This window comes from Rhipicephalus microplus, chromosome 3 (assembly GCF_043290135.1).
Source record: "Rhipicephalus microplus isolate Deutch F79 chromosome 3, USDA_Rmic, whole genome shotgun sequence".
Lineage (NCBI taxonomy): Eukaryota > Metazoa > Arthropoda > Arachnida > Ixodida > Ixodidae > Rhipicephalus > Rhipicephalus microplus.
In genome coordinates, this window is record NC_134702.1 from 72,267,354 (window position 1) to 72,293,113 (window position 25,760).

At 46.5% G+C, this 25,760-nt stretch overlaps 1 protein-coding gene across 1 annotated transcript in view; it reads right to left on the reverse strand.

Annotated features, from left to right (window-relative positions):
* LOC119185294 (uncharacterized) overlaps positions 1 to 25,760 on the reverse strand; it is a 40,770-nt gene that overhangs the window by 1,990 nt on the left and 13,020 nt on the right. The window contains exons 2-5 of the mRNA XM_037434376.2: positions 22,368 to 22,555; positions 18,460 to 18,647; positions 15,666 to 15,760; positions 10,203 to 10,326 (exon numbers count right to left, since the gene is read on the reverse strand). Of these exons, the coding sequence (XP_037290273.1) occupies positions 10,203 to 10,326; positions 15,666 to 15,760; positions 18,460 to 18,647; positions 22,368 to 22,555 (595 nt within the window). The remainder of the gene's footprint in view (positions 1 to 10,202; positions 10,327 to 15,665; positions 15,761 to 18,459; positions 18,648 to 22,367; positions 22,556 to 25,760) is intronic.

Genomic DNA, 25,760 nt, shown 5'->3' on the forward strand with positions numbered 1-25,760 from the left:
TAGGGACATGATAAAGTATCACCGTGTGTTTAGAAAAGAGATGTTTAACGATTTTCAGTGCTTGGTACTGCACTGTGAGAGAGCAGAAAGCCGTCCCGCAGATCCCTGTAATTAAGAGGAAAAAACACCGTTCAGCGATTAAGAACGAAGCGTTTCTCTCGCACACCCAGCGAGTTTATTGTGCAAACGTTTTCGGGTGACATACTTCTCCAAGTGCGACTGGTTTTTTTAATAAGCCTCTACTTGGAGGCAAAGTTCTCTGAAGAATAAGTCGCCCATACTCGTTTCTGTGTGTTATTTGATTGAGACCAACTAACTTTAATATAGAACTAGCATAGCATTTACACTAACATATCAAGGCCACTTGATCTCTAAGTGGGTACTACCAGTAAAGAGCCTGTTTCCGACATCTTGGCAGTGGTAAAAACTGGCTTCACTTCTGCTGGCAAGGCATTGCGAGAGCTTCCACTCCAGCAATTTTTTTTCTTCCTCCTCAATTCTTCTGTTTAGCCTGTAGTGCTGCAGTATCTCGTTGTACTTTTTTTGGCAGCTGTTATTGCTGCCAAAAAAAGGGCAACGTATCACTCAAAAAAAAAGAAGATGTACTTTTTTGGTACATCTTCTTTTTTCCTTAGCACATCCTGTGGAATGGCCCGGTGAACATGAACTCGAGCGAAAACATTGGCTGCCTCATTTCCCATGAGCGACTTGTGACGTGGAGTCCAAACAATGTACGAGTCTGGTAGATTCGTCTTCGCTGCAGTGGCGAGGATTTCTGAGGCTTGTTTAAAAACAAAATTACGCAACAAAATTAAGTGACAAAAGTTAAAAGAAAATAGCTACATCAACGTTTACGCGACACCTCCCCTATACGAACTAAGAGTGTCCTCACTCTTGATGAGTACAATGAAAAGCCGCACACAAAGACATAATGCGGTTCGCGCCCTCCCAAAAAAAAAAGCAAAGACTTTCACGTTCTTTCAAAAATAAAACACATAAATTAAAAGACACATAACTATAACATGTCAAAAAGGCGACCCGCGACCTAATAAATCTACAAAACATTCTACATCAGCAAGACACTGAAGCACTAATACAAGATGAAGAAATACAGATGCTCAAAATGAAACTTCATTTAAAACAGTGAAACGAGGAAAAGATAAACAGCTAACTGGAGTTCTGACACGCACATCACAGTACGAAAGCACACGCTGCGACACACGGAGTTCAAAAAGGAGTCCTACAACTCACTCACTCAAGATCACCGACTGTATAGTAAATCTCGGTGTCACTGTCACAGATTCCGAGTCTTTTCGGCTTGGTGTCGGCTGACTGGTCCCAATATTGTGCCCTGGGATCAAATTAGACCTCGGTGTCACTAGTCCAATGTTCACTTTGACCGTGGTCACTCGTGGGCGTAACTGCCGCACCACCCTGCGGCACTGGTGTGTCAACACGGACCGAACACTCACGTTCACTCTCACTCTCGTCATCCTCATGGTAGTCGAAACATGAACGAGGACGACACAGGTTTAAACGCGCTACGTTCACAGTGTCACTCTTCCTTCCATTGCGGTATATGACCTGCCAGTTGTTCTTCGCGACTTGTCGAAGGAGGCGAACTGGTCCAAGGTAACAGTGGAGGAGCTTTGTTGTTTTGCCCCTCGCTCGTGAGGGCGTTTACACGTACACGAATTGCCCCGGTCGAAACACAGTGCCCCATCGGAGGACATCGTACGCTTCTTTGTTTTTTGTTTGTTTGTCCCTCTCACGCTGAGCCATGAGCTCCCGAGCTTGGCGAAGCCCATGCGCCACTGCATATGCGTCGAAAGCGTCTTCGTTGTCACGTTGTAGGTTGAGGCTCGCGTCAATAGGCAAAGTCTGCTCGTGGCCATGCAACAAGAATAATAGAGTGAAGCCGGTTGTCTCTTGTTGGGAAAAGTTATAACCGAAGACAACATCGGGAAGGAATTCATCCCAATCATGGTAATTTGTAGAGACGTACATAGTGAGCGTGTCTGCAAGCGTATGGTTGAATCTCTCGCACAGGCCATTCGACTGCGGGTGGTAGGCGGAGGTTTTGACGTGGTTGCTCCCCATTACTCGGATTATCTCTGCAATGAAGTTAATAAAAATGCTTTCCCCGATCAGTGATTAACTTCGCCGGAACTCCATGTCGTAGAACCACTTGCTAGACAAAAGCCTGGGCTGCCTCAACGGCCGTTGCAGTGGGGCAGGTGCCCGCTTCTACGCACTTTGTATGGTAGTCAGTCATCACAAGCACGTAGCGATTGCCGCGTTTACTTTTCACGAAGAGTCCAAGAAAAGACATCCCGATTTTCTCGAATGGCCGCCTTGCTGGAGGTATAGGTTGGAGAAATCCGATCTGTTTGCCTGGTGGTGGTTTTTTCGTCTGGCAGTCTGGACAGGTGAGAACTCACGTATGCGAACATCTTCGGCCAGAAATACCTGCAACGTACTTTTTCCCATGTGCGCCTCACACCGAGGTGGCCTTCCGTGGTGTCGTCATGGCAGTGCTTCAGAATCTCTGGTCTCAGGCACTCAGGGACAACGAGTGTGGTCCAGTCTTCCCGAAACCCTTTCGCCCTCCGATACAGCTCATTGATCAAGCAAAAGCTGCGAGCCGTTCTTTTAATTTTTCTGACAGCGGATGCGTTCGGGTGCTCGAGGTGGTGTATAATCTCTTTCATCTATAGATCTACCTTCTGTTTCTCTCCAACGTTCACTCAATCCAGAACCAGCAATGGCAATGTGATTTCTTCGCTTACTGGTGCAGGATCATGACGAAGGCGAAAGAGCGTGTCAGCATTTTCATTCTTAAGTATAGTCGATGCTTCAGCGTTACGTCAATTTCTTGCAGCAACAAAGACCACCGCACGAGGCGACCATTCGGATTCCTGACCTTCATGAGCCAAGCAAGGCTAACCTGGTCGGTCACGACTGTGAATTTTGTGCCAAAAATGTGGCCGAAACTGTCCACAGGGGTACACGACCGCAAGACATTCCTTCTCGGTTGTGCTGTAGTTGATCTCGGCTTTGTTAAGATGCCGGCTAGCATAGGCGATCACTCTTTCTTGAGCTCCGGTATTTTGCATGATCACGGCACCAATGCCGTTATCGCATGCATTCGTGTGCACCCCTATTAACTTTACCAGCTCGAAATGACGCAGCACGGGAGCTGTTTTCAGCTTTTCTTTGAGAGACTGCATCGCTTCTTCACAGGCCGCATCCCAGACGAAAGGAACATCTTTTTTGGTGAAATTTGTCAGGGGTCGAGATATACGAGAGAAATCCTTAATGAATCGCCGGTAATATTCACAGATTCCAAGAAAGCTCTGCATGCCTTTCTTGTTTCGCGACTCGGGGAACCTTTTAATTGCTGCCACTTTGTCGGGATCCTGCTAGATGCTTTCGCCTGTGAGAATGTGGCCGAGATACTTTATCTCCTGTCGGGCGAAGCTGCACTTCTCGGGAATCAGTCATATGTAAGTCGTGTCCAAAGCCAAAAACACACTTTTCAAATTCTTTAAATGGGCTGTCATGGTCTTAGAGAAACTCACGATGTCATCCAAGTACGCCAAACACACTCTCCAAACGAGACCACTGAAAACCTTATTAATCCTTCTCTGGAATGTGGCGAGGGTGTTACCCAGACAAAAAGGGACAACATATAATTCGTAAAGTCCCCGCCCACATGAGAATGCTGTTTTGGGCCTATCCTCTTCTCGAATTCAGATTTCCCAGTAGCCTGATTTCAAATCTAATGTCGTGAAGTAACCGGATCCCTGCAGAACATCAAGAATGTCGTCGATTCTCGGCAAAGGGTGCACATCTCTCTACGTGACAGCATTGACCCTTCTGAAATGCACACAGAAGCGCCAGCCACCATTCGGCTTCTTTACCAGAACGACAAGGGACGACCATGAACTGTTGGACTCTCTGATCACTTCGTCACAGAGCATATCATCAACTTGCCGCCTAATAACCTCCCTTTCAAAGGCGGAATGACGGTAGGGATGTTGATCAATGGGAGCCAAATCACCAGTGTGTATGACATGCTCCGCGACGTCAGTTCATTGAATAGGGTTGTGTTCACCCATAAACAAATGTCGAACTTATTCACAAGTAAAAGCCGCTCATCTCTTTTGGAAGGTTGCAAATAGTCTCCAACGCCCACTTTGAAGTCACCGCTATTAGCTGTGCAGTCCGCTGCGGTGCCGCCGAGCTGCGCATCATAAATAGACGTAGCCCAGCCAAGCTTTGTGCCGCAATGCAACGTTGCCGGCGACATAGAGGCGTTAGCCAAACGGAAAACTATGACACCACTCAACACATTCGTTTCAGTTCGCGCCACACTCAACCCGTTTCTAAAATTCATAATTAGCTCGACAATGCGGACACCGTCAGTGGGAATTCGAACGGGCACAATCACCTCGGTTCGTGGCTCTAGACGTATCTCCTCTTGGCACCTCGCCGGGACAGCACCATCTTTGACACTCTCCGACTCAATCTGCAGATCAAACACGTCCCCTAAAACTTGCAGTTTCTCCGCAGGAAAATTCACAAGTAGCCGCGCCGATGGGGAAAATGGGAGTCCGTCGAGCAGTTCGTAGGGGCAGCCCTTCCCATTAAGGAATTTCTGAGTGATTTTTGAGGCACCAAATTGAAGGATTATTTTTGCTTCCGCCACGGGTGATACGACATTTCCCCAATTCCTTTTATCGTAATGCCCTTCTCCTTCACTTGTTAGACTAAAGCGCTCTTGTGTGCGAAATCTGAACATACAACATTTACAGCAGAGCCTGTATCTATGATTAGTGCGCAGCTTTTTTCCTTCGCCTTGACAGGTACATTTATAAGTTGGTTTTTGGACAAAGTTCAATGTGAACGGCCAGGCTGGCCCCTTATGCCTGGCCGCTTCCATTTTCCGACTGAAAACGCCGCTCACCATTACGACTTGCCTCGTTCCTTTTTTCCCGCTGCTGATCGTAATATTGCCTCTCGCATTGACGCGCGATGTGACCAAGGCGATGAAAATAGTAGCACTGGGGACACCCGTCGTCACTGGGGAATGTTCTAGAAGGCCACTGAGCACGGGGCCTGCACACCTCTTCCTCTACAGTTTTCAACCTATCGGCCAGTGTCTTAATAGACCCGGTGATGGTCTACATGGTACATTGTCCGCTGCGTCGCATCGGTGATGGGTGTCTGAAATGCATGTTGGAATGGCATTTTGGTGCTCGCGAACAAAAGAGCTCACCAGGGAGGACTGTGCTACAGTGTCTGATACGTTGGGTTCCCCGAGACACCTCGCTCACCACGGCTGCAGGACGGTGGGTGGGAAGTAACTATTCGAAGGCGTCAAATGGGATCGGGCCATCAAATCAGCGTGTTAATACGCTGTAAAGTTTGCAAAAATTCTGCAGAATTGGAAGGTCTGGCGAGGATCGTTTTTTTCTAGCACGTCGGCACGAAGTCCGCGCCAAAGATGACGTACACAGTCTTCTTACTTCATGCTTGCATTCACACGGGCGCAAAGCTGTAGCAAATCAAAATAATACTCTTCCGGGCTCTCAGACGGCAGATACACTCGATTGTCTAGTCTTGGGCGTGCTATCTCAGTTGCGTGGCGGCCAGTGAAGCAAGATTTAAGTAATGCGGCCCACTCTTCCCATTTTTTTTTTTGGAGCACCAGTCAAGATTTTCGTGGTATACCACTCTTTTGCGCTGCCTTCCAAAGTCAAATAAAGGAATTTAACCTTGGTATCATCGTCCCAGGCGTTGAGAGAAGATACGTGCTTGTAGCACGTCACCCACTCTGATGCGGATTCCTCCGGCGTCCCTTTGAAGATCGGGGGTCCCGTGAAGGGCCTCGAGGTTGGAGCGGTCGAAAAGTGAGCCATTCTACCCAGGTCGTTCACGCCGTTCTGGCTCCTCAGGGTGGGCATCAGCGTACGGGGGCTTTCGCTAGTGCGCAGCCTCCGCCAATTTGTAGCGTAGTGTTCTCGTGGCTACTTGGTCGCTGCCGCAGAGAGGATCGTCACGTACACACAACAGCTTTCTCCTGAACTGATTTATTTGGTTAAAACACTACCGATTGACGTTGTACACACTTGTACTCTACATGACTGGGATAACTCTACACAGCACACGCTGCCACCTGCAGCGTCCGCTGTGCAACTCTCTTTTCGGCTCTCCTAGCAACATCCCAAGAGCCCGCCTGGAGACTAAACCGAAGGAACCACTCAAACGTGTCCGCTGACGATTCAAAATGGGTGGAACAAATTTCAACAGGTACATCCAAGCTCGGTGGCCTCCACCAGCCTCGAGGACTGCTGCCAACCTAAAGAATAATGACCTAAAGTAAACACACACAGGAAACTGTCGCGGCATGCGTTTAGGCTTTCACAGTGCAACTCCCCCGCTGACTATACGGCGCCGCGAACAGCCGTTGGCGACCCTTTACCTGAGAAACAACCCCCCTACGAAGAAGCTTCCTCGTAGGAAGCTTCCTACGTGCGGGACTCGCTCACTGGATTCCGTGCCGACTGGTTGTTCCCTCGCGACGACAGCGCAGCTCTGACCGACTGGGCTGGTCCTACGCCACCTCCTGCAGCCGGTCCCCTACGATGACGTCAGCGCAGCTCTGGCTGACTGTCGCCGACAAGAGCTCTCGCAAGTGGTGCCCCGTCCTCGGACTCCTGTGACCGTGTTTCCATCCTTCCCATCTCTCCTATCCCCTCATATGTCCTCGCTCGCTGTCCCAGCGCACATTTCTCTCTCCCTCTCTCTTTACCTTATACCTATCCTTTTAATTCCTCCTCACCACCATCCCTCATGAGCTACTGTTGAGGTGTCACACTCAGATGCAGACAGTTACGGGGCTCACTTTTCTCTTATTTTCCTTCTTATAACCTCAATCTCTTCCTAAGAGCACAACAAAGACGGTGCGATCACCGCAATCCTACTCTTCGGCGACCCCGTGACATTGGAACGAGCCAAAAGTTTAAAAAAAATTGCTACATCAACGTTTACGCGACATTAATATTATTATTATTATTATTATTATTATTATTGGATGGTATACGAGTAAATACGCCATAGGCTTAATTCAAGCACGCTTATGAACATTCTGATTCAACATGCGAATTCAAATGCAAAAATGAATATGGAATTTCAAAAGATTATTCATCAAAACTTTTCATGCCTAGGGGCAGACTGTTGAAATAAAAAAATAAACGCTTTAATGCGCGAATATTTAATCTTGATTAAAATCTTGCATATACGTAAGTTCATGGTGCTCCTGCAGTGTCGCGAGCTTTATCATGTAGGTGCTGTTGCACGTACTTTTACGCAAGGCAGCTGCTGAACACAGGAATCCAGGTTGTGGGATTGGGAGATGAGAGTACGCACGATGTGCACATCCTCCGGCTGCGTAAGCCTCTCTATGTTTTGCCGCGGGCAAAACTGACAGGAACCCTGGCCACTGTCCTTTTTTCGCGAGTGCCGCATTTCACTTGTTCATTTGCTTTGCAAGAGCGAGCTGTAGTGTAGACCACTTTCAATCGACCATGACAATAACTAGAGAAGGATCGAGGAGGGAGAGAGGCCGAGAACAGGGAATAATAACTAAGAGGACGACGAGTGCCATCAAGACCACCACCTTTAAATATAAGTGGCCACAAGTAATCACCCATCGTATGTGGACGGCGAATGTGTTAGCACATGTACCACATTCACTCGAATATAACCCAAATTTTTTTTCCAGATTTTTTCTACTCAATGTCGACCCTCGCGCTACAATCGAATATCAAAACTCATTTTTTTCTTCCTGGAATCAATGAAAAGTCACCCCTCGCGTTAAGATCATGGTCACGCTAAAATCAAGTTAATAGGGAGTTAATAGGGAGAGAATAGCGCACCGCGAGCCCTTGTTGTGCGGTCGCTGCTCCTGTGCATGCGTCGTAACGCGAGTCGGCGTTCATGGACCGCACGCAGAAAATCCGAAATTGCTTGCGGCGATCCCGGCCGGCATGTGGCTCGCAAGCGCCGGTTTCGAGGCTACGGTGTCACTGTAAGCGTTCGTTGCGGTTTGCAGCAACGCAAACGCTATTCTAAAACTCATATGGCACCCGCTACGCCCCCTAGGCCCGCAACGCCCGCAGCACTTGCAAACGGTATTACAAAACTCCCTAATAACATAACGGCCACGGAAGCCATTTTTAATAGGTCTTTATGTCTATTTCGTTGAGTTACTTATGCCTACTACAATCCTATTTACTATAATTACCTACCATCTAACTGGTCCGTTTCTCAATTTACTCCAATTGTATCATTTTAAAAATGCAACTTCTGTCCATGTAAAAGTAAAGAGAGAAAAAAAATCATGATCAGTTGTGTGGCAAAGTTACTGCTCTACAGCATGCACAAAAAGAAGCCATTTAAATTGTTTTGAAAAGCAGTTTGGTAAGACACAAGTAAACGATGTGAAAAGGAAACACTTGCACGCGTGGTGACTCGAAAGTTCATGTACACTCAGGCTGGCCGTGAAACCTCTGTATTTTCGTACGGTGGCGGCATTCGCTCGGAGGATTTCAAGCTGGACGGTTGTGCCCTCGCGATCTCCGACTTCAGCGTAGCTCCCGCCGACTGGTTCGCCCTCCGCGGTCTCCTGATGCCGTGCAGCTCTCGCATTGTGGCACCCCGCCCTTGGACTGCTTCGACCGGATCCCCACTTTCCTATCTCCTTCTTTTTTCCTCTCGTTGGCTGGCGGCTTCTTATCCGTCTTTTTTCCTTCTATTCTTTTTATCCCTCCTTCCTTCTCCCTATATCTTTTATTCCCCATATCCCATTCCTCTGCTGACCTGTTGAGGTGTCCTCGTAAGGAGAGACAGTTACGGGTCGGCACCTTTCTTTTCTTTTCTTCTGATATAACCACAATCTCTCTCGTACGGTGGCCGCTACGACCTATACTTGATAGTTTATAGGCCAAAAAAAAAAAAGGACTCTCTATAAACTTTCTTCTAAACGAATGAGCGAGAGAACATGGGAAGTTTCAGAAACTATGACAATGATGTGTGATTCTTTACAAAACAAAAGAGAGGAAAGGGCGGGGGTGGGGGGTGACAGAACTTTGCACTCCGCCAACTTTTTGACTCGGTCGAAAACTAGACAGCGACCTACAAATGCATAATGCGTAGCCTTTTCTACACTCATCCATCAAAGTTGTCACGTTTCTTTCCTTCGAATATCTCTCCTAAAGTAAGCGATCTTGCCTGCTTTCTGGCGTGCTTGCATATGCGCTCAACATAGCATATCGAGTGTTCTGATGGTGACGATCACTTGTAATGCTGTAAGAAAAGTGGGTCCACAAGTCATATAAAAGAAAGTTGCAGCCCAAGCCACTCATTCGGAAACAATCGTGCTCTTGCTCATGTATTCATATCTAAAACGTTTGGCACGAACTTTTTCCTGTACCCTTCTCTCATGCCAGCCGGCACATCTCGAAGTCAGCCTTCGCACTACTCCCCCGCCCCTCCTCGCAAAACATTAACCCCACGTGATAACGTACCTGCCTGTCATGTTAGCATACCTCCGAGGTGACAATTGATCGCTTCCGGTCTATCAAATCGCTGTCTTGTGCTGTTCGGCCCCATGGTTCCTAACAGATACTTATATTTCATTTGCACAAGAGGGATGTATGCTTGGAGAGAATCGACGACAACTGAGTGCCATTTCCGATCAACAGAAACAGTCATTTGTATACTGCGCACTGCCTCCAGAGTTTACGACGTACGCGACAAGTCCAAGTGCGCTGTTCAAATGTCCGGAGCCATGCATACACTACGCCGTTCGCTTGTTCGATATATGACTCGCAAACCACAACTACAAGCTTGGTGATCTAGAAGCTACGGTTTGCCTACCATGGGAGGACCGAATTTTTTATCTCTTTCTCGATTTCATAGCTATAGGCTCAAGGATTGACACGTGACGTTTGCTCTTTTTTTTGTTTTCATTCATCCATGTGATTGGTTCGCGTACGTATATAGGCATAACACCCGAATATGACCCTATGGTAGCTACAAAGAAAGAATGAAAGACACATCACAAGTACTGCCGACTACATGCCAAAATAAATCCTGTTGACAGTACGAATCGACGGAGAAAAATATATACGAACCACTATGAGCGAAGGCAGCTCCTTCCAGAACTGCAGGTGAGGTATCATCTCCACACCTTGAGCGCCGTTGTTGCGGTTGACTAGGACGCCTCCCACGAAGTATATCAGCAGCGCCACGAAGAACCTGGCAGGGAACCGACCGACACACTATAGTACATCTGCACTGCCGTCACACCTCTTCTTACGTGTGCTATAGGACACAGGCTAACGTCCTAGCCTCTTCAATTAAAGCTGTCTTGCACAAGCCGACTCTGCACTCGCTTGCAACCTAAGAATATATACCAGCTCCACCCACAGCGATCGCTTGCCCTCCAACAGTAATTATACCGAAATGCTTCCACTGAATAGTGCTTACTCGTTTTCGTGACACCAATTACTTTATTCGCACTATATCAGGTGCACCCATTTTATTTGAATTTGAAATATGAAGTTGGTCGGTCAACTTATAATCGAAACGGAAACTAGTTTTGGTTGTAGGGCTGACTACCAAGTGAAACAAAAGAGATATGAAACACGCTGTGGCGTGGTCGAGACATTGTGTTTACGATACAGCTTAACATGCGATATACACCGTAATTTCTCGTGTATAACCTGCACAAACAGCTACCATTTGCGGCAATTTTTTTTAAGTATGATCTCCGAGTATTACGGTGAAGCTAGGTTTTCTCATAACATTTAAGCACTGCCAAGAAGCCACCTTTGCACACCAGATCTCAAGCTTTTTTTTTAAGTGACGTGATAAATAAGTTTACTACATAATGTGCACTCGCGCTCCTTTTTTAAGGGGGCGGACCAAATTCGAGTCGACTTACAATCATGTAAATACGGTACTTTTCGCGATAATCCCTCAGTTGAAAGTCCGATTCCTGCGAGGAGTCGCCCATGGTGTAAATGTTTTCTAGCCGCCCTGTGCGCTTAGAAAACGTTGTCAATGATTTACAGTGCTTTGTACTTTCCTACGGGAGAGCAGTAAGCTTTCCTAGAGACCACAAAAGTTATGAGTGTTTAGAAGAAATTTATTTCATCGTGGTACGTAACAAAGAATAAGAAACGGTGTCCATACATTAAGGACAGCAATGAACACACAAAAACAACTAAGCACAATGCACATGAAACGTCAATACAAAATGTCCCATTCCGTGGGATGTCCGTAACACGTTTTACTATAGACTAAAACACACACACACACACACACACACATACACACACACACACACACACACACACACACACACACACACACACACACACACACACACACGCAAACGCACACGCACACGCACACACACACACACTTATCACACAACACATAATTTATTGACAAACGGTATACGCAAAAAAACATAACTTCACGAGCATATGTGTTTAGAAAAAGTGCTTAACGACTTATAAATGAGATCTAACAGACAATCATGGCAAGGAAAGTGTAAGGGGTAGTATTAAGAGTAACTGTAATGTAAATGTGGAAAATGAAAAGTTTACGAAAAGAAAACTTGCCGTGGGCAAGGACCAAACCTGCCACCTTCGAATAAAGCTTCCGATGCTCTACCCACTGGTTTACCACGGCGGCTATCCCCCCATCCACTTTCTGGGGTATGTACGGGCATTAAACGTGGGATCATCAGTCCGCGCCGCCAGTAGCCATGACGGCGATTCGTTCGTCTGTCCGTCCATCCGGCTGTACGTTCACCTAGTGAACACTCCAAGTACCACCTTATCGCATCTTTTCATCATATACTCAAGATATAGAAGTACCGCCACCCAGCGGACATTCCAAGGTCTAAAACGAGAGGTAGCGTCAAGGGCTGAAAGGGTTCCGGGAAAGCAACTGCAGATAGTGTGTTTGGAAAGAGTGTTTAACGATTTAGAGTAGTCGGTACTTTACTATGGGAGAGCTGAAGGCCGTCCCTTGGGCGTCACCACCTTTATTCCCGAATATGCACTGACATGTAACAGCTGGTTAACTTGTCATCTACGTAAATCTCGATGTAATGACTCAATTCCGACAGCATCGTTTGACTTTATTTGGCATACGGAAACATAATTGTGTCGCTAGTTTTAGGCCAAAAACTTGAACGGCATGGTAAATTTGGTCAGAAACTATTACATCGCTTCTCAGCCCCTCCGTTATATTTTACTTAGCCACGACGAACTTTCAAAGCAACACTGAAGATAGAGAGAGAGGAAAAATACTTTTTCGCATAGTAGTAAATTACAATTTCACTACGCCGAAAATGCCACCCTTATCGCGAGGAGACGTTTCGTAAGTGAAATCAGCGTAACCAAGGGGATTTCGGAGGGGGCGCCATTCTTCAAAGCGAAATATTTCAATTCCTCCCACTCGCGTTCGTCTGTCCGTGACCAGGAACGGTGCCAGCTGCGGACTTTCCCACTCGCACTCTCTCACCAATAACGTGGTGAAGAGCGGTGCATAGCAGCAGTTGCACCGCAACAACTGTGATCTCTCCCCCTTACGCTCTCTCAAAAACCACGTGATTGCGGAGAGAGTGTTTAAAGAAAAGAAGTCATGGCACATTGAATCGAACGGCCACAGACTTTTGAAGAATACGCTTTGGAATTCACAAAATGTATTTCGATTTTTTTTTCAATTTCGCACGTGTGTAGATGCACGAACATGTGAGGCACCTGTACTGCGCGATGTGAGTGTATACGAGAAGGAACACGACATGACCGAAATTTCTAGAGCCCCCCTCTACGGCGTCGCTCATAATCATGTTGTTGTTATGGACTCTTATAGTTCTAGTTATCATTCTTATTGATCCCCTCACCATATACAAAAAATCTGGCTGCTTCCTTGGTGAACGAGAAAGTGCACGAGAAGAAAGTGCAGACAGCGACTCCACTTTGAAGTTCCCGCATCAAACACTGCGATGTCCTAAATCTTGATGGCGTCTACTAGATAAAACCTGGGTTTTAATCGGTAAAAAAAGTAATTTGTCGTATGAAAGAGCCCTATAGCTATAAGCTTAGCATACCAAATTGCCGGAAATATCACTCACGCAATGTCGCGAAAATGCGGAAGATATATTTTGAAATGTTTAACGCCATATGCGAGGTGATTTCGGAGCGAAAACGTATATGCCGATGAAATTAAAGATATATAGAATTCTCAGTGCGAAATTGACCAACCTAATTAGATTCATCGTATCACCTTAGTATGCGTAACATTTGCGAGGAAAAGTATTCCCGAGGAAAAAAAAAGTATTAACCGAGGAAAAGTATTATTATCCCGAGGAAAAATATTATCCGAGGAAAAGTATTCGTAGGTTCGAGCAGAAACGAGCAAGTGCGACTGTATCTAACAAGTAAGGGCCGTTACGCCGCGATTCTGCAGACGGAGCTCACATAAATTTCCCAGTTTGCAACCGACTATAGCCTGCTAACCGACTATAGACTGGATTGCCAGAGAAGGCAAGCGGGTTAGGGGGAGACAGAAGGTTAGGTGGGCAGATGAGATTAAGAAATTTGCGGGTATAAATTGGCAGCAGCAAGCACAGGACCGAGTTGACTGGCGTAACATGGGAGAGGCCTTTGTCCTACAGTGGACGTAGTCAGGCTAATGATGATGATGATGATGATGATGATGATGATGATGATGACAGCATGCGAGTCGACAACTGCAGCTCTGACATCAGCGTGACGTTACGAATATTTAAGTTAAAGAGACGGGGCTCGAAACACGAACACAAAAGGGGTCAGGATACCAAAGACGCCCCCTTACAACATTCGCGGTGCCTTTAATTCACTGTTGCGTCCGTGCTTGCAGGGTCTGTCTATTTAGCATAACAGCCTGCCACATACCACAGCTCCTTGTTATTCTATGTATCCCAAAGCCTTCGTGCGCATAAGAGCACCGCGTTCGTGAGCATACAAGTTGTCACACGCATTTAGTACAGTAACTGCTAGAATTCAATGTAATCCTTCTTGATCTAGCAATGACATTGTTTCAGGGGCAGACGCTGCAAATCTTGAGAGCCTTGATAATGCTCAGCTGAATCTCTCACCCGGAAACGTGAGAGTGTTGCCGTCACCGCTGATTAGCTCCTCCGCCTTTTCTCCCGAAACATGGCAAAGTTGACGTTTTCCGCGTACCCATCACGAGTGCCCATGGTAAATTTCGATATGAAACTGGAAGGTGCCGTATTGAGAGGGCATTACAGGTGTAATTTTTTGAATAATTTCATCATTGAGCAACTAAAAAGAAATCAACAGTACGCGGACTGCGCACGTTCTCCCTGCACATACCGCGAACGATGGAGGACGCGCGAACACGAGCACAGGAGAAAAGAACAAGACGGAAAGTCTGTAGATCTCCTTGATATACCGCAACGTGAAGAATGCCGCAATCACAGAGTCCAGCGATCCAAAGGGATTATTGGGTTGGAATTTCTGTAGTTCACTGGTTTCCACCCTCAGCTTTTACTCTGAGGTTATGTAGTATATGCTGTATGAGCCTTATAAGTTGTACATGCAATGTGATCATTTTTAACTATAAGCAAAAATAGTCACAATGCCTGTACAACTTACAAGGCTCGTAGGCAAGAAGGGTAAATCTAAGAGCCCCTTTTCTTTGTTAGACACAATATTAATGAGAACTGATTGACAGTTATGCAAAGGAAAGTATAGGGGACGTTATTAGAAGTAATTGTAAAGTAATTGTGAAGAAAGAAAAGTAAACTAAACGATAACTTGCCATGAGCAGGTACCGAACCTGCAACCTTCCAATAACACGTCTGATGCTCTACGAATTGAGCTACCACGGCGGCTACCCCCCACCCACTTTAGTGGGTATATATGTGTGTTTAAACGTGGTAGTGTCAGTCAGCGCCACCTGTTGCCATTGAGGCGGGCGTAAGACGCTCACTTTTTGCCTGTAGGCGTCACGTAGCACGTGATCTTATTATACTCGGCGACAACTTTTCTTGGCACTGATAGAGAGTGCCACCGGGGGCACCGATTCGTAGTTTGCCTGCCCGTATTATCGGATCTTACCGCTTCTTCAAGCACCCGGCTTCAAAACAGAGGGGAAAACGCATAATGTTTGCAGCAAAAGCGCAGAAAACGCGGAGTTTCTAGCGAACAACACAACCCGTTATCCTATGAGTGACGTCATCACGTAGGTGGCGCCACGGTATGTCCTCGAGGCCATAAACAGCTGACCAATAATCCCTCGCATACCACCTCAAGGCATTAGGTCTATCATAATGAGACCCATATCGCTATGAAAGTAGGAAAAGAAAGTTTAATCGAAGAGCTTCGTGCAGCACACATACTGTGATTACGATGGCGGTTGGTAGATACATTGTGTTGGCGGCCGCACATGCTACGCGGTTATTACGATCAATACACCTTAGCAACTTTGCTGTTTCGTTTCTATGTTTGTACGAAAATGCAAGGAGTGAGAGCGAAAAAAAGCTGAGAACACGAGCCCAGCGGACTCACAGTATGAGGAGCACGGATCCAGTACTGAGTCCTCCTGATGAAGTTACCGGTGAACTGGAGCCACATGCCCCGTCGTACTTCACGGTCACATTACGCTGCATACAAAAGAGACTAATGTGAGGCCCACGATTACGTGAAACGAAGAATGCGCGCATAGCTTCAATGCCCCGGTAGATATGGCACGCCTCAGCAGGTGTTAGATTATTACAGCGCAAATAACGTTGTACCAAGAAGTCTAAATATCTAAAACACATTAAACACTTTCTGCTACTGCATTTTGCTCTTATTTTTGCCGCCGCTGCTGCTGATGCTACCACTATCGTATAGATCAGAATGAGGGGGGCCCAGGAAGGCGACCTACGGGATGGGGGGGGGGGGGGGGGGAGGTTGCACAGTCTGCGCTATACATTGACTTAATCGGGCGGATTCGCTCGCAGGATTTCAAGCTGGACGGTTGTGCCCTCGCGATCTCCGACTTCAGCGTAGCTCCCGCCGACTGGTTCGCCCTCCGCGGTCTCCTGACGCCGTGTAGCTCTCGCATTGTGGCACCCCGCCCTTGGACTGCTTCGACCGGATCCCCACTTTCCTATCTCCTTCTTTTTTCCTCTCGTTGGCTGTCTTCTTCTGCTTCTACTTTCCTTCCATTCTTTTATCCCTCCTTCCCCCCACCCCTATAAGGCACTGCGCCGTGTCGCCTGAAGGCAGACAGAAATTAGGTGCCTTTTTCCTCTTCATTCTAATCACTACCACCACCACCACTTAATCGGGCGGAGGGTCGGCACTGTGACCAACTCCTTCCCTGCAGGGGAACCCTACATACGCTGATCACTACTACTACTACTACTACTACTACTACTACTACTACTACTACTACTACTACTACTACTACTACTACTACTACTACTACTACTACTACTACTTCTACTACTACTACTACTACTACTACTAGTACTAGTAGTAGTTCGGCTACTACTACTACTGCTCAGCAGGTTTGCACAAATATTATTTGTTATTATGCCTTCATTAAGCGAGAAGAGCACCTTTAGGTAATGTTCATTATTTCTTGACAGTCGCGTCACTTTTCTTGGCATTGAAGGGAAAGCTACGGAGGCGGAGCTTCTGCACATGTGCGCGAAGTAGCCCGTCTTGGCGCGCGTCTCGTAATGCTATGGAAAGTGACGGGGGTGCACCATCAGCGTTTCATGTAGACGCAGACGCCGCTTACCGTCTAAGGTGACGTAAAAAGGCGGGACTTTCTCGCGCGTTCAAAAACGCGAAGTCAGAACCAATAAATTAAAGTAGATACGACTATCTTAATGGTGGGAGCTGCGTCCTGTCTCAAATAGCCCTCGGTATAAAATAAAGGGTAAATTTTTATATTTTACGGTGAATATACGGGCGCTGTTGTGGAACTACATTCACTGGTGGTATAGGATGCCCACGATTTGGCTCTGTAGCTTCCGCTCCAATGCCAAGAAAAGTTGTCGCCAAGTATAGTATACTGAAGTACGTAAGGTGCTTTTGTGCCATGGGCAGTCTGTATACAGCTACCATTACGCGATAACAACCATGCGCGAGGCGTTTTAAAATGCGATATAAACTGTTGAAATTTTGAGATATAGACGGCTTGCTATTCTCTTAAAGAAAATTTTTTTCTTGTAAAAAAGACTATCGGTCGCCGCGCAATGATAAATTGGTAGGTAAAAAAAAGGCTTTTTTTAGGTAGCAGATTTTTTTCGTTTTAGGTACACAAAGAAGAAATTTAATTCTAACAGTGGTTGAACACTCTCTGAATTCTTTTCACCAGTTCTGAATGAGCGAAACTGACCGTACAGCACTGGCGCCACATAGGAGCTTTTGGTGACAGTTTCTCTCCGCGTGACGTAGAACCTCGCTTGTCCAATGACGTACTACACGCACACCTTTGCTGAACCAGCCAATTAGCGTGCATTGAACGGGATATCCCCGAAAGTGCGTATGGTGGCAGTAGAACACGGCCCTTGATGAACGGGCGAATGCTTCTACAAATTGATTGATATAGTATGAGGTTCAACGTCCCAAAAGCACTGCATGAATATGAGAGACGCCGTAGTGGAGGGTTCCGTAAATTTTCGACTACCTCGAGTTCTTTAGCGTGCACCCAAATCTTAGCACATCGGCCTACAACATTTCCGCCTCCATCGGAAATAAAGCTTTTACAGAGCCTATCATTATAGTACTCTCTTAACGCGAACACATTCGCATTGTATTCGAACACGCCACAGCACAACAGACTATAGCCTCAACTCATTGAAACACTATCGCTGTCGGCCACAAGTTCTAATCCGGACAATGCCATTTCGTGAAATCCACATAATAGAATTCATCCCGTGAATTGCTAATCTTGGAACTTAGCTGTGCGCTCTCTCCGAACGACGGCCAGGTGCAGGAGAGCCACCGGCCCCATCCATCCACGGCTACGCGTCCTGACGAGAGCAACGTATACGTAGGTTTTAGCACCCCCCTCCTCCTCCAAAAATTTTGGCGTAGGGTTGTTTTAGCGAAGGTAAATCCTGAAAATCGGTGTTGTTCTTAATTAGCTAAGGCCTTCATGAGTGGCCCCCTCTTTAAAAAAGAATCTGGCTACGGGTCTGGGTTTAGTTATTACAAATATATTCTTCTGTAGATAATGACAAGAGTCCATACAGCTCCCACCTCTTGAATGCACTGTAAGGACGTATCCGGCACCACCCGGCGTCGCGAGAATTCAACGAAAGTAACTGGTCGCGAATGTTTGTGTACCCCCATGAAGTACCTCACACGCATCTCGCTCGTCAATGCTGTCGTACGGAAGCTTGGTGACCAGGGACCCAGGTCCAATGGGAATGTGCTTGTCCCGGTCACAGATGAATATCACGTTCGTCCTCAGTGTCCTTGATGGCTCGCTACATTTAAGCAGGTTGTTCCCGGGCTGTTGAAACTCCACCACGAAGCTGTTTTGACCTGTAAGGTGATGGAGATACGTTTCGTGATAAGATATAAGGCACTGCCATAAGCCTGAGAACCAGCCGCTAAAAACCATCACTGAGCACCAGACAAGTGTTGCTTTTTTAACGTTTGTTGTGACGCTTACGCATGAAATAACAGTAAAGCTGTTCAAGGTAGTCGTAATTTGTGCGGCCTATCCTGTGCGGCCTATCAATAATGTGCCACAGCAATTGGGTAAATCCCTCAACTAATCACTGGTCCACTGAAAAGAAAAACAGCAACAGCTAGCCCATCATTGATTTTCAACGCTTTCCTACAGCAAGTGATTTAGTTTCCTAAGCAAGGCATCGTCCGATTCATGGCATATCCCCAGGTGTGGGTTGCGCCAAGATGCGGAGGAACAAACAAACCAATCAGTAGAGACAGGCACAGGTGATGTCGGTTGCGAGAAGACACCGAAGCGACGGAAAGCCTACGCGAATGTCGACCTGTTTGTAGGTCTATAGAGAGCTGCGAACATTTTCTTTCACGGTGAATCTCTGGAGTTCGGACAAATGTGTCGTGTGTGCGACTGTCTGCGCGTTAACTCGAACCTCTCTGCGCTGAGATTCAGAGTAGGAACAACATTGCATCACCAAGGTAAGCCTAGCAACGACCTAGCAGCAATCCAGATTTGTGTGTACGTTAAAGGACCCCAGGTGGTCGAAATTTCCGGAGCCCTCTAGTGCGGCGTCTCTCATAATCATTCGATGATCTTAGTACGTTAAACCCCACATATAAATAATCAATAAAACGTTGACCTTGAACAACTATAATTACCTAGGCTAAAGCTTAGAAACAATGTAGAAGTAACCAGATCAGTCTCCAAAGTTGCCCAGTTTTGCTGTGTGAAGCCTTGCACGACTTTGTGCACGCTTCGCCTTTTTTTTTTCGTTATAACGAAACACTAGTTGCTAGTAAGCGCTTGTCTGTGTTCTCTCTGAGTGTGTGTATTTTTAGCGCTTGTTTCATCATGAACCTTTACCAACACGCCCAACTGCATAGCAGTCATCCTAAACGAAACACTTCTTAGGCATTGTGAGAAAGCACGTCCCGCGAAAGCGCGTCCTGCTATGAACGTGCCAGCCAAATCTTGCAGTCGTGCGCGGCAAAGAGAGGGCAGTAACGGAGCGCGAAGTTGACAGCTTTCTCAGGCGCCCCCTTTTTGGCCCCCGCTCACTGTCTACGCGGCTGCCGGCGCTTGCTGCTTTACGTCGAACAGCAGACAGCATGCCTTTGTCACGGGGTCGTGATGTTGACGAAGGCAGCAGTCGGTGTGTCCGAGATGAAACACTTTATTTGGCTAAACTTGTGGCCATGAAACAAGTACTCAAACTACCGAGCAAGCAGTTCACGCTGTGAATATGTCGGGGAACAGAGCGACGGCCCTCGATAAACTGATCGTTCTGGGACGCGCCGTCTTGCATATGTCTCGCACAGAACTTTCCAGCCTTATCACTGGTGGTGGCGCATGCTCTGGAATAAGCTTCACTGTTGGCGTTCTGCGCGCAATCTTAACAAAACGATCTATACTCTAATGGCGAAGCTTCTTGAACCTGTGTGCGAGGTATGCGCCGAGCATGGCTGACACTTTTCGTGGACGTAAACCGAATACAGCAATATTGAAACGAAAAACGTGCGTGGCGATATATAGACAAATTCCATGGGACATACGTAACAAAAATTCGGTGGCGCAGTCGTCGGGTGTTTCGTTTCGCTTGGTAGGCAGAAAATGATCTGCCTACCACAGTTCTTGCTGGGTTTTCGATGATGCATGTGGTGTTGTCAGTCAAGCAACGAGAGAGAGAGAAAAAAACGATATGCCGATGAGCTGCGTCGCGGTTGGATGTGCTGAAAGGCATAATAAAGGCAGCATAAGTCTTTATCGGTTTCCACTTGACGAGGACCATAGCAAAAAATGTGCTGAAGCCCTGAAACGGGAGCACTGGTCCCCGACGCGGGCTCATCCATGGCTCCTGAAGTAATCCCTGGCAGGAAAGATAGAATGTGATGGAGAGTCCTGTCTCACAACTTCGTTTTGTTTGTTGGTGCACATCGCAGCCCTCAGTGCTTATGGCGCAGGGCATGTCATGTAGTCGGGCTTTCTCGCAAAATATTGTGAGCAAAAATTACGTGCGGACGTCGCTATAGTTTTACCGATAATATCGACGTCCGCCTACCTGTGTTTACAAACATGGAATGGGTCTATATTGGCTTATAGACCATTTCACTGTTTAGAAACGCAGGCCCTGAGTGACATCCGGATTCGTCCACCGATGCGTCTTAATAGAATTGGTGGACAAGAAGAGCATTAGAAAACAGACCGCTGAATTTCTAAAGTTTCGTTTTGGCAAAATATAATAAAGTAAATGTTCTTTTGAGCTACGTAAAAACTATAAGAGATTCCCTCGAACTGTACGCACGCTCAATTTATCTAAAAAATCTAGAGAAAGGCGGAATTTTCTTTATCCTTCAAGAAGACTTGAAAACGTGCTGTCACTTTCGACGTTAGGAGCTGGTAAATGGGGTGATCGGAAGTTTTTTGAGTAGAACTCTTGAAACTTTGAAATCCGTCGTTAGCCAACATAAATCAAGTGCAGCGTTTAGATATGATGTGCGTCTTGCTAAATGGGGCTGCGTGCCGTCGTCATGCTTAGCAGTCCGCTAACGTTACACATTGAGCCTCAGTAGCGAATCATAACGGGAAAGGGAGATCTCTTGTTGTCACCCGCGCTCAATGTGATGGCGTGCGCAGAGGTAACTTCTTTCGCCACCCTTCTCTGTGTGTAGCGTCCAGTGAGCTCGTCGGGACGAGAGAAGAGAGAAAACGAAGAAAGCGCGCGACGAATCCCTGCAACTCCATTCGTTCTTGACGGGTTCGAGATATTTCTGTAGCAATCGATTCTTCAGGCACTACGCTCCGATATTCGGGTCAATCGATGATTACAAGAAAAAGGGATTCACGACAACGTACACTTTTTTTACTCAGTACGGGACTTTCACGTTTGCTGTTTTGTTTTATTCAGACACGCATGTTTTTTTTTTTTTGTTAATATCTTGTAACCATGATTTCAGGTTTCTGCGGCTCAACCTCGCCGCACCTTACGCATGCTGCAATCGAAATTGGACCTTAACAAAAACTAACAAACAATAAAAAAATGATGCTGAAAGTTCGTTCTTTGAAACGTGTCAATTCTGTCTGTATTTCTTCTCACAGCCTTCCCACATAAAAAATGGAGCCAGTGCTCCTATGTTCTTTATGCGTATACGTATATGCAATCCAAGAACATCACTTGTTTGAGAATGAATGAATATCATGTTTCTGTTCATCAGATGACCTAGATTATCCAGCACTCAGCCAACACAGGCAGACATCAGGCATCACCAGCAATTTGTGCATACCTAACCAGCACTAGCCATCAGTCCCTGATAACCAATGTTTGCAGAATGCGGGTACGTACACACGGCAGGCCAAGACACCAGCGCGCTTACCGTTTGCGAACGAGAAAAGGGGGGTGGGAGTGCTGAGGACGTGGTGCGTGAAACAAACCATGTTCAAGCTGGTGTACAGGGCTGCCCAAAAGTTCCCAGGCCAGTATCCTATGTATTCATATAACAGCGTGGCCTGGGACCTTTTGACACCCCCCCCCCCTCTACTTATAGCAGCCATGGTGCCCCGCATTTTTTGAACCTCACCGTTAGCCTTCAGGGTAGTGAACGTGCCCATGGGCCTCAGGAGTGTGGTATTGATAATTTCGCACGCTTTGTCTTTGCCGCACGGTGCCTCCTGCCCTTCGCCGCAGAATTTTAGCGTCCAAGAACACTTCTCGACTCCCGATGATACGCAGGGACTACTGCCTCGGACGTCCACATGCCACGATGTCCTGGGGAAAAGAAAAGGGCACGTGAAATCAGAAAGGAACGGAGGAAGATAGGGAAATGAACGTATATGTATCTCTGTAGCCACCGTGAGAGAGAGAGAACAAAACAAAAGACAGAGACTCCAACAAGAAATAAATATTCTAATGGCTTTCCTGTACTTGAGGAGGGGCATGAAATAACGAAAAAGAAAAAAAGTCTATGAAGAAACCATAATGTAATCATAACTGAGGCAATGTCCGACAAACACGCGCGCAAAAAAAAAAAAAGATTTTATCGATGCGCACCACAGGGGTGTTCCGGGCGGTGTTTCTTCAGCGGCTCGCGCAGAAGACTGCGATGTTGCGTGTCCTGGATTTCGCTTTATTTGGGTGGGCGGTCCCAATTTTCCCGAGATGGTATATAGCTTAGTGGCTATGGCGCTAGACTACTATAGCTCATTATACCCAGATACAACAATCACGTACAAAAGCACCTTTTTCACGCTTGAAGCCTCACCCGTTTTCCTTTGTTCATTTACTTGTTTGCGTGTTTGTCTGCGTTCTTGTTTGTTTGTTCGTTCGCTCGTTTGCCTGCCTGCCTGATTGCATGCACGCACGCATGCATGTTTGCTTGTTTGTTTGCCTGCTTGCTCCTGCTTGTTCAGCCAGCACAACTAGGCTGACATGGATACTCTCTGATAATTGAAGCAAGATCTGAGAAGATGCGCGCCTGTTTCGCTGCACTCGCACACTACACATGTTGGGCTATAGTCACTCCGATCGCTAACGAATAAGCGCTCGAGAATGCCACTACAATTCATTGACGCGCCAGGGTAGTATGGTCACTTCGTGAAGGGTCGAACGAGGTACTTAGCTGTGAATTAGGGCCCAAAGAATGAAGGCATGTACTTTTCAATGTGAGCGAACGCTACAGATTCGAGTTTTCACGACGCAGGAGCACGCGAGGTTATTTCGCCGCGTCGTATCTCGAAAGTGGGATGGCGACGAAGTTGACGCGGTCTTGGCCAGCTACGTCCTTTTGACCCTTTCCACGAATGCCGCGAATAATAGCTAACCCCTCGTGTATCGCTTGCCTGTTGACTGATGGAAAACTTGCCTGATCTTTATGAGGGACTGCCAATCTGAGCAATAACAGTGCCATATGAGCAAACATTAGAGGACCGTTATCAGTAACGCAGTTCCTGCATGGTTGATAACTTGAAAAGCTGCGTGATGGTGTATTGCCATGCCATTTGATATTGCAGTCGTGTGACTCGTCACTTAACCGGCGGCGTAAACAATGACGTTATCCTTGCATGTGCACCTCCTGGCAATGAAGTAACGTGGCGGCTGTTTGAGGGCACGCAGCCGATGACACCTTGGCCTTCGTGATTGCTGGTACTGCATTTTATGCATTCAGAAGCAGTTTATAGATGCTCCTAGTGGTACATTTGGGTGACACGCCAAATCACGCGTAGAATTGACACCTTCGCATGCGGTTGACATTCGTGGAGTGATACGTATACGTCTAAGCTAACAGGGACAGTTTGGAGGGTTGGAAAACCTACATCATGAAATAAAGTGCGAAAAAAAACTAACTAAAAGAAGGAGGTAAGTAGAAGCACATCGTCCGGTGCCATGGTTCTTTATTGTTTTTTCTTCTTTTTTTCACGCTGTTTCTTGCTTGCTGCATGTTTACGCTCTTTTTTACCCCCAGATACCTGTTTCAAGCTACTGGTTTTTTAGAATTTAACTTGCTCTTGTCAGTGTCATAGTTTCCGTGCCTTCATTGCGACCAACGTACCACTGCGTAGAGTGAAGGAGTATCGAAAAAAAAATAGAAACTACGAATAACTAATCCAATACATGCCCAATACGTTTTGGTCTCAGAACATTTTCCGAAATTTCTACTTGGTGCGAAGTCACGGTGGCCTTCGATACTAACACATCAATTTTACGTCTAACACACCGCGAGCGCGCGGCAGGCGAGGGAGAGAGACGTCACCGTTCACTGCTAAGAGGGCGTGAGCTACTTGGCGCCGCTCCGAAACCTGCGGCGAGGGAAGCTGTGCGGACGGAGGGCCAGCGTTACACAGGCTAGTCACAGAGCTGCTTCGCATATAAAAATTCAGCCCAGCTTGCAATAGCTTAGACAAGCTAAAGGTAATGAGCTTTAGTTACGTCACTGAGGTGATCTTACTTCAACCGAATTAGGTTTATGCCAGTCAATATAGATTGATTGTCATTCTATACTGATTGATAACCAATCAATAGCCTAAATTATCAAGGCAAAGTGAAGCTAGTTAAGCTTAGTTACACAAAGCTCATGTAATTCTTGACATGCAGTGATGATGATGATGATGATGATGATGAGCCTTTAGCCTTGCTGGCACTCACCCACAAAGGGGGATCGGCCAAGAACTGGGCGGCAGGATCATGAAGTGAGTTAGTTATGAGTCTCATTCAGGTAGTCTCGTAGCCGTAAATAATAATAACAACAGACTAACAAGATAATCTTTTTGTTGTCATTATGTACGCACACACGGCAGAGTAAACCTCCTTGTGGCTTTGACCTAATGTAATCCCTCCGAAGGATAAAATTACTTCCACGTTTATTTTTAAACCTAGCTTCTCAATCGGTTCGACCAGGTATCTTTTCCTTTCATAAGAATATCATTGAGAGGATAAAAAGAAATGATCTACTGTCACACCTGTCCCCTTTATTAGGGAGGCGATCGCCGGGCTAATTCCAAGAGCCGAAGTATCGGCCCCCCGAACCGCACCACGAAAGCGTGGACAATTTAGAAGTGGTCCTTATTGGTGCGCCAGCGGACGCCGGCTGTGGCCCAAAGAACAAGACAGAGTCGAGAGTTGATAATCAAAACAAATATTATATTCTCAAAAATGGCAGATCGAAAACAATACACAAGAATGCACACTCCACAATAGTTACATACAACGTACTACACAGTACAATCAGCCACACTCAAAACAACGGACACAGACAACAATACGCTCTACAATGCAGTCGCATGCATTGAACAACCAAGACACTTAAGGACTAAAGAGATAGAAACCCTATTCAGTCCAAAGTCCTTGGAACAAAAGCCTGAATGATACTCTTCCGAGAATCACTCACTCAAAGTCCAGCGTTGTTGTCGTTCCGTAGTTCTCGAAGTTTCTCTTCCAGGAAACCTCGCCAAAGTTTCTCTTCCAGGAAACCTCGCGT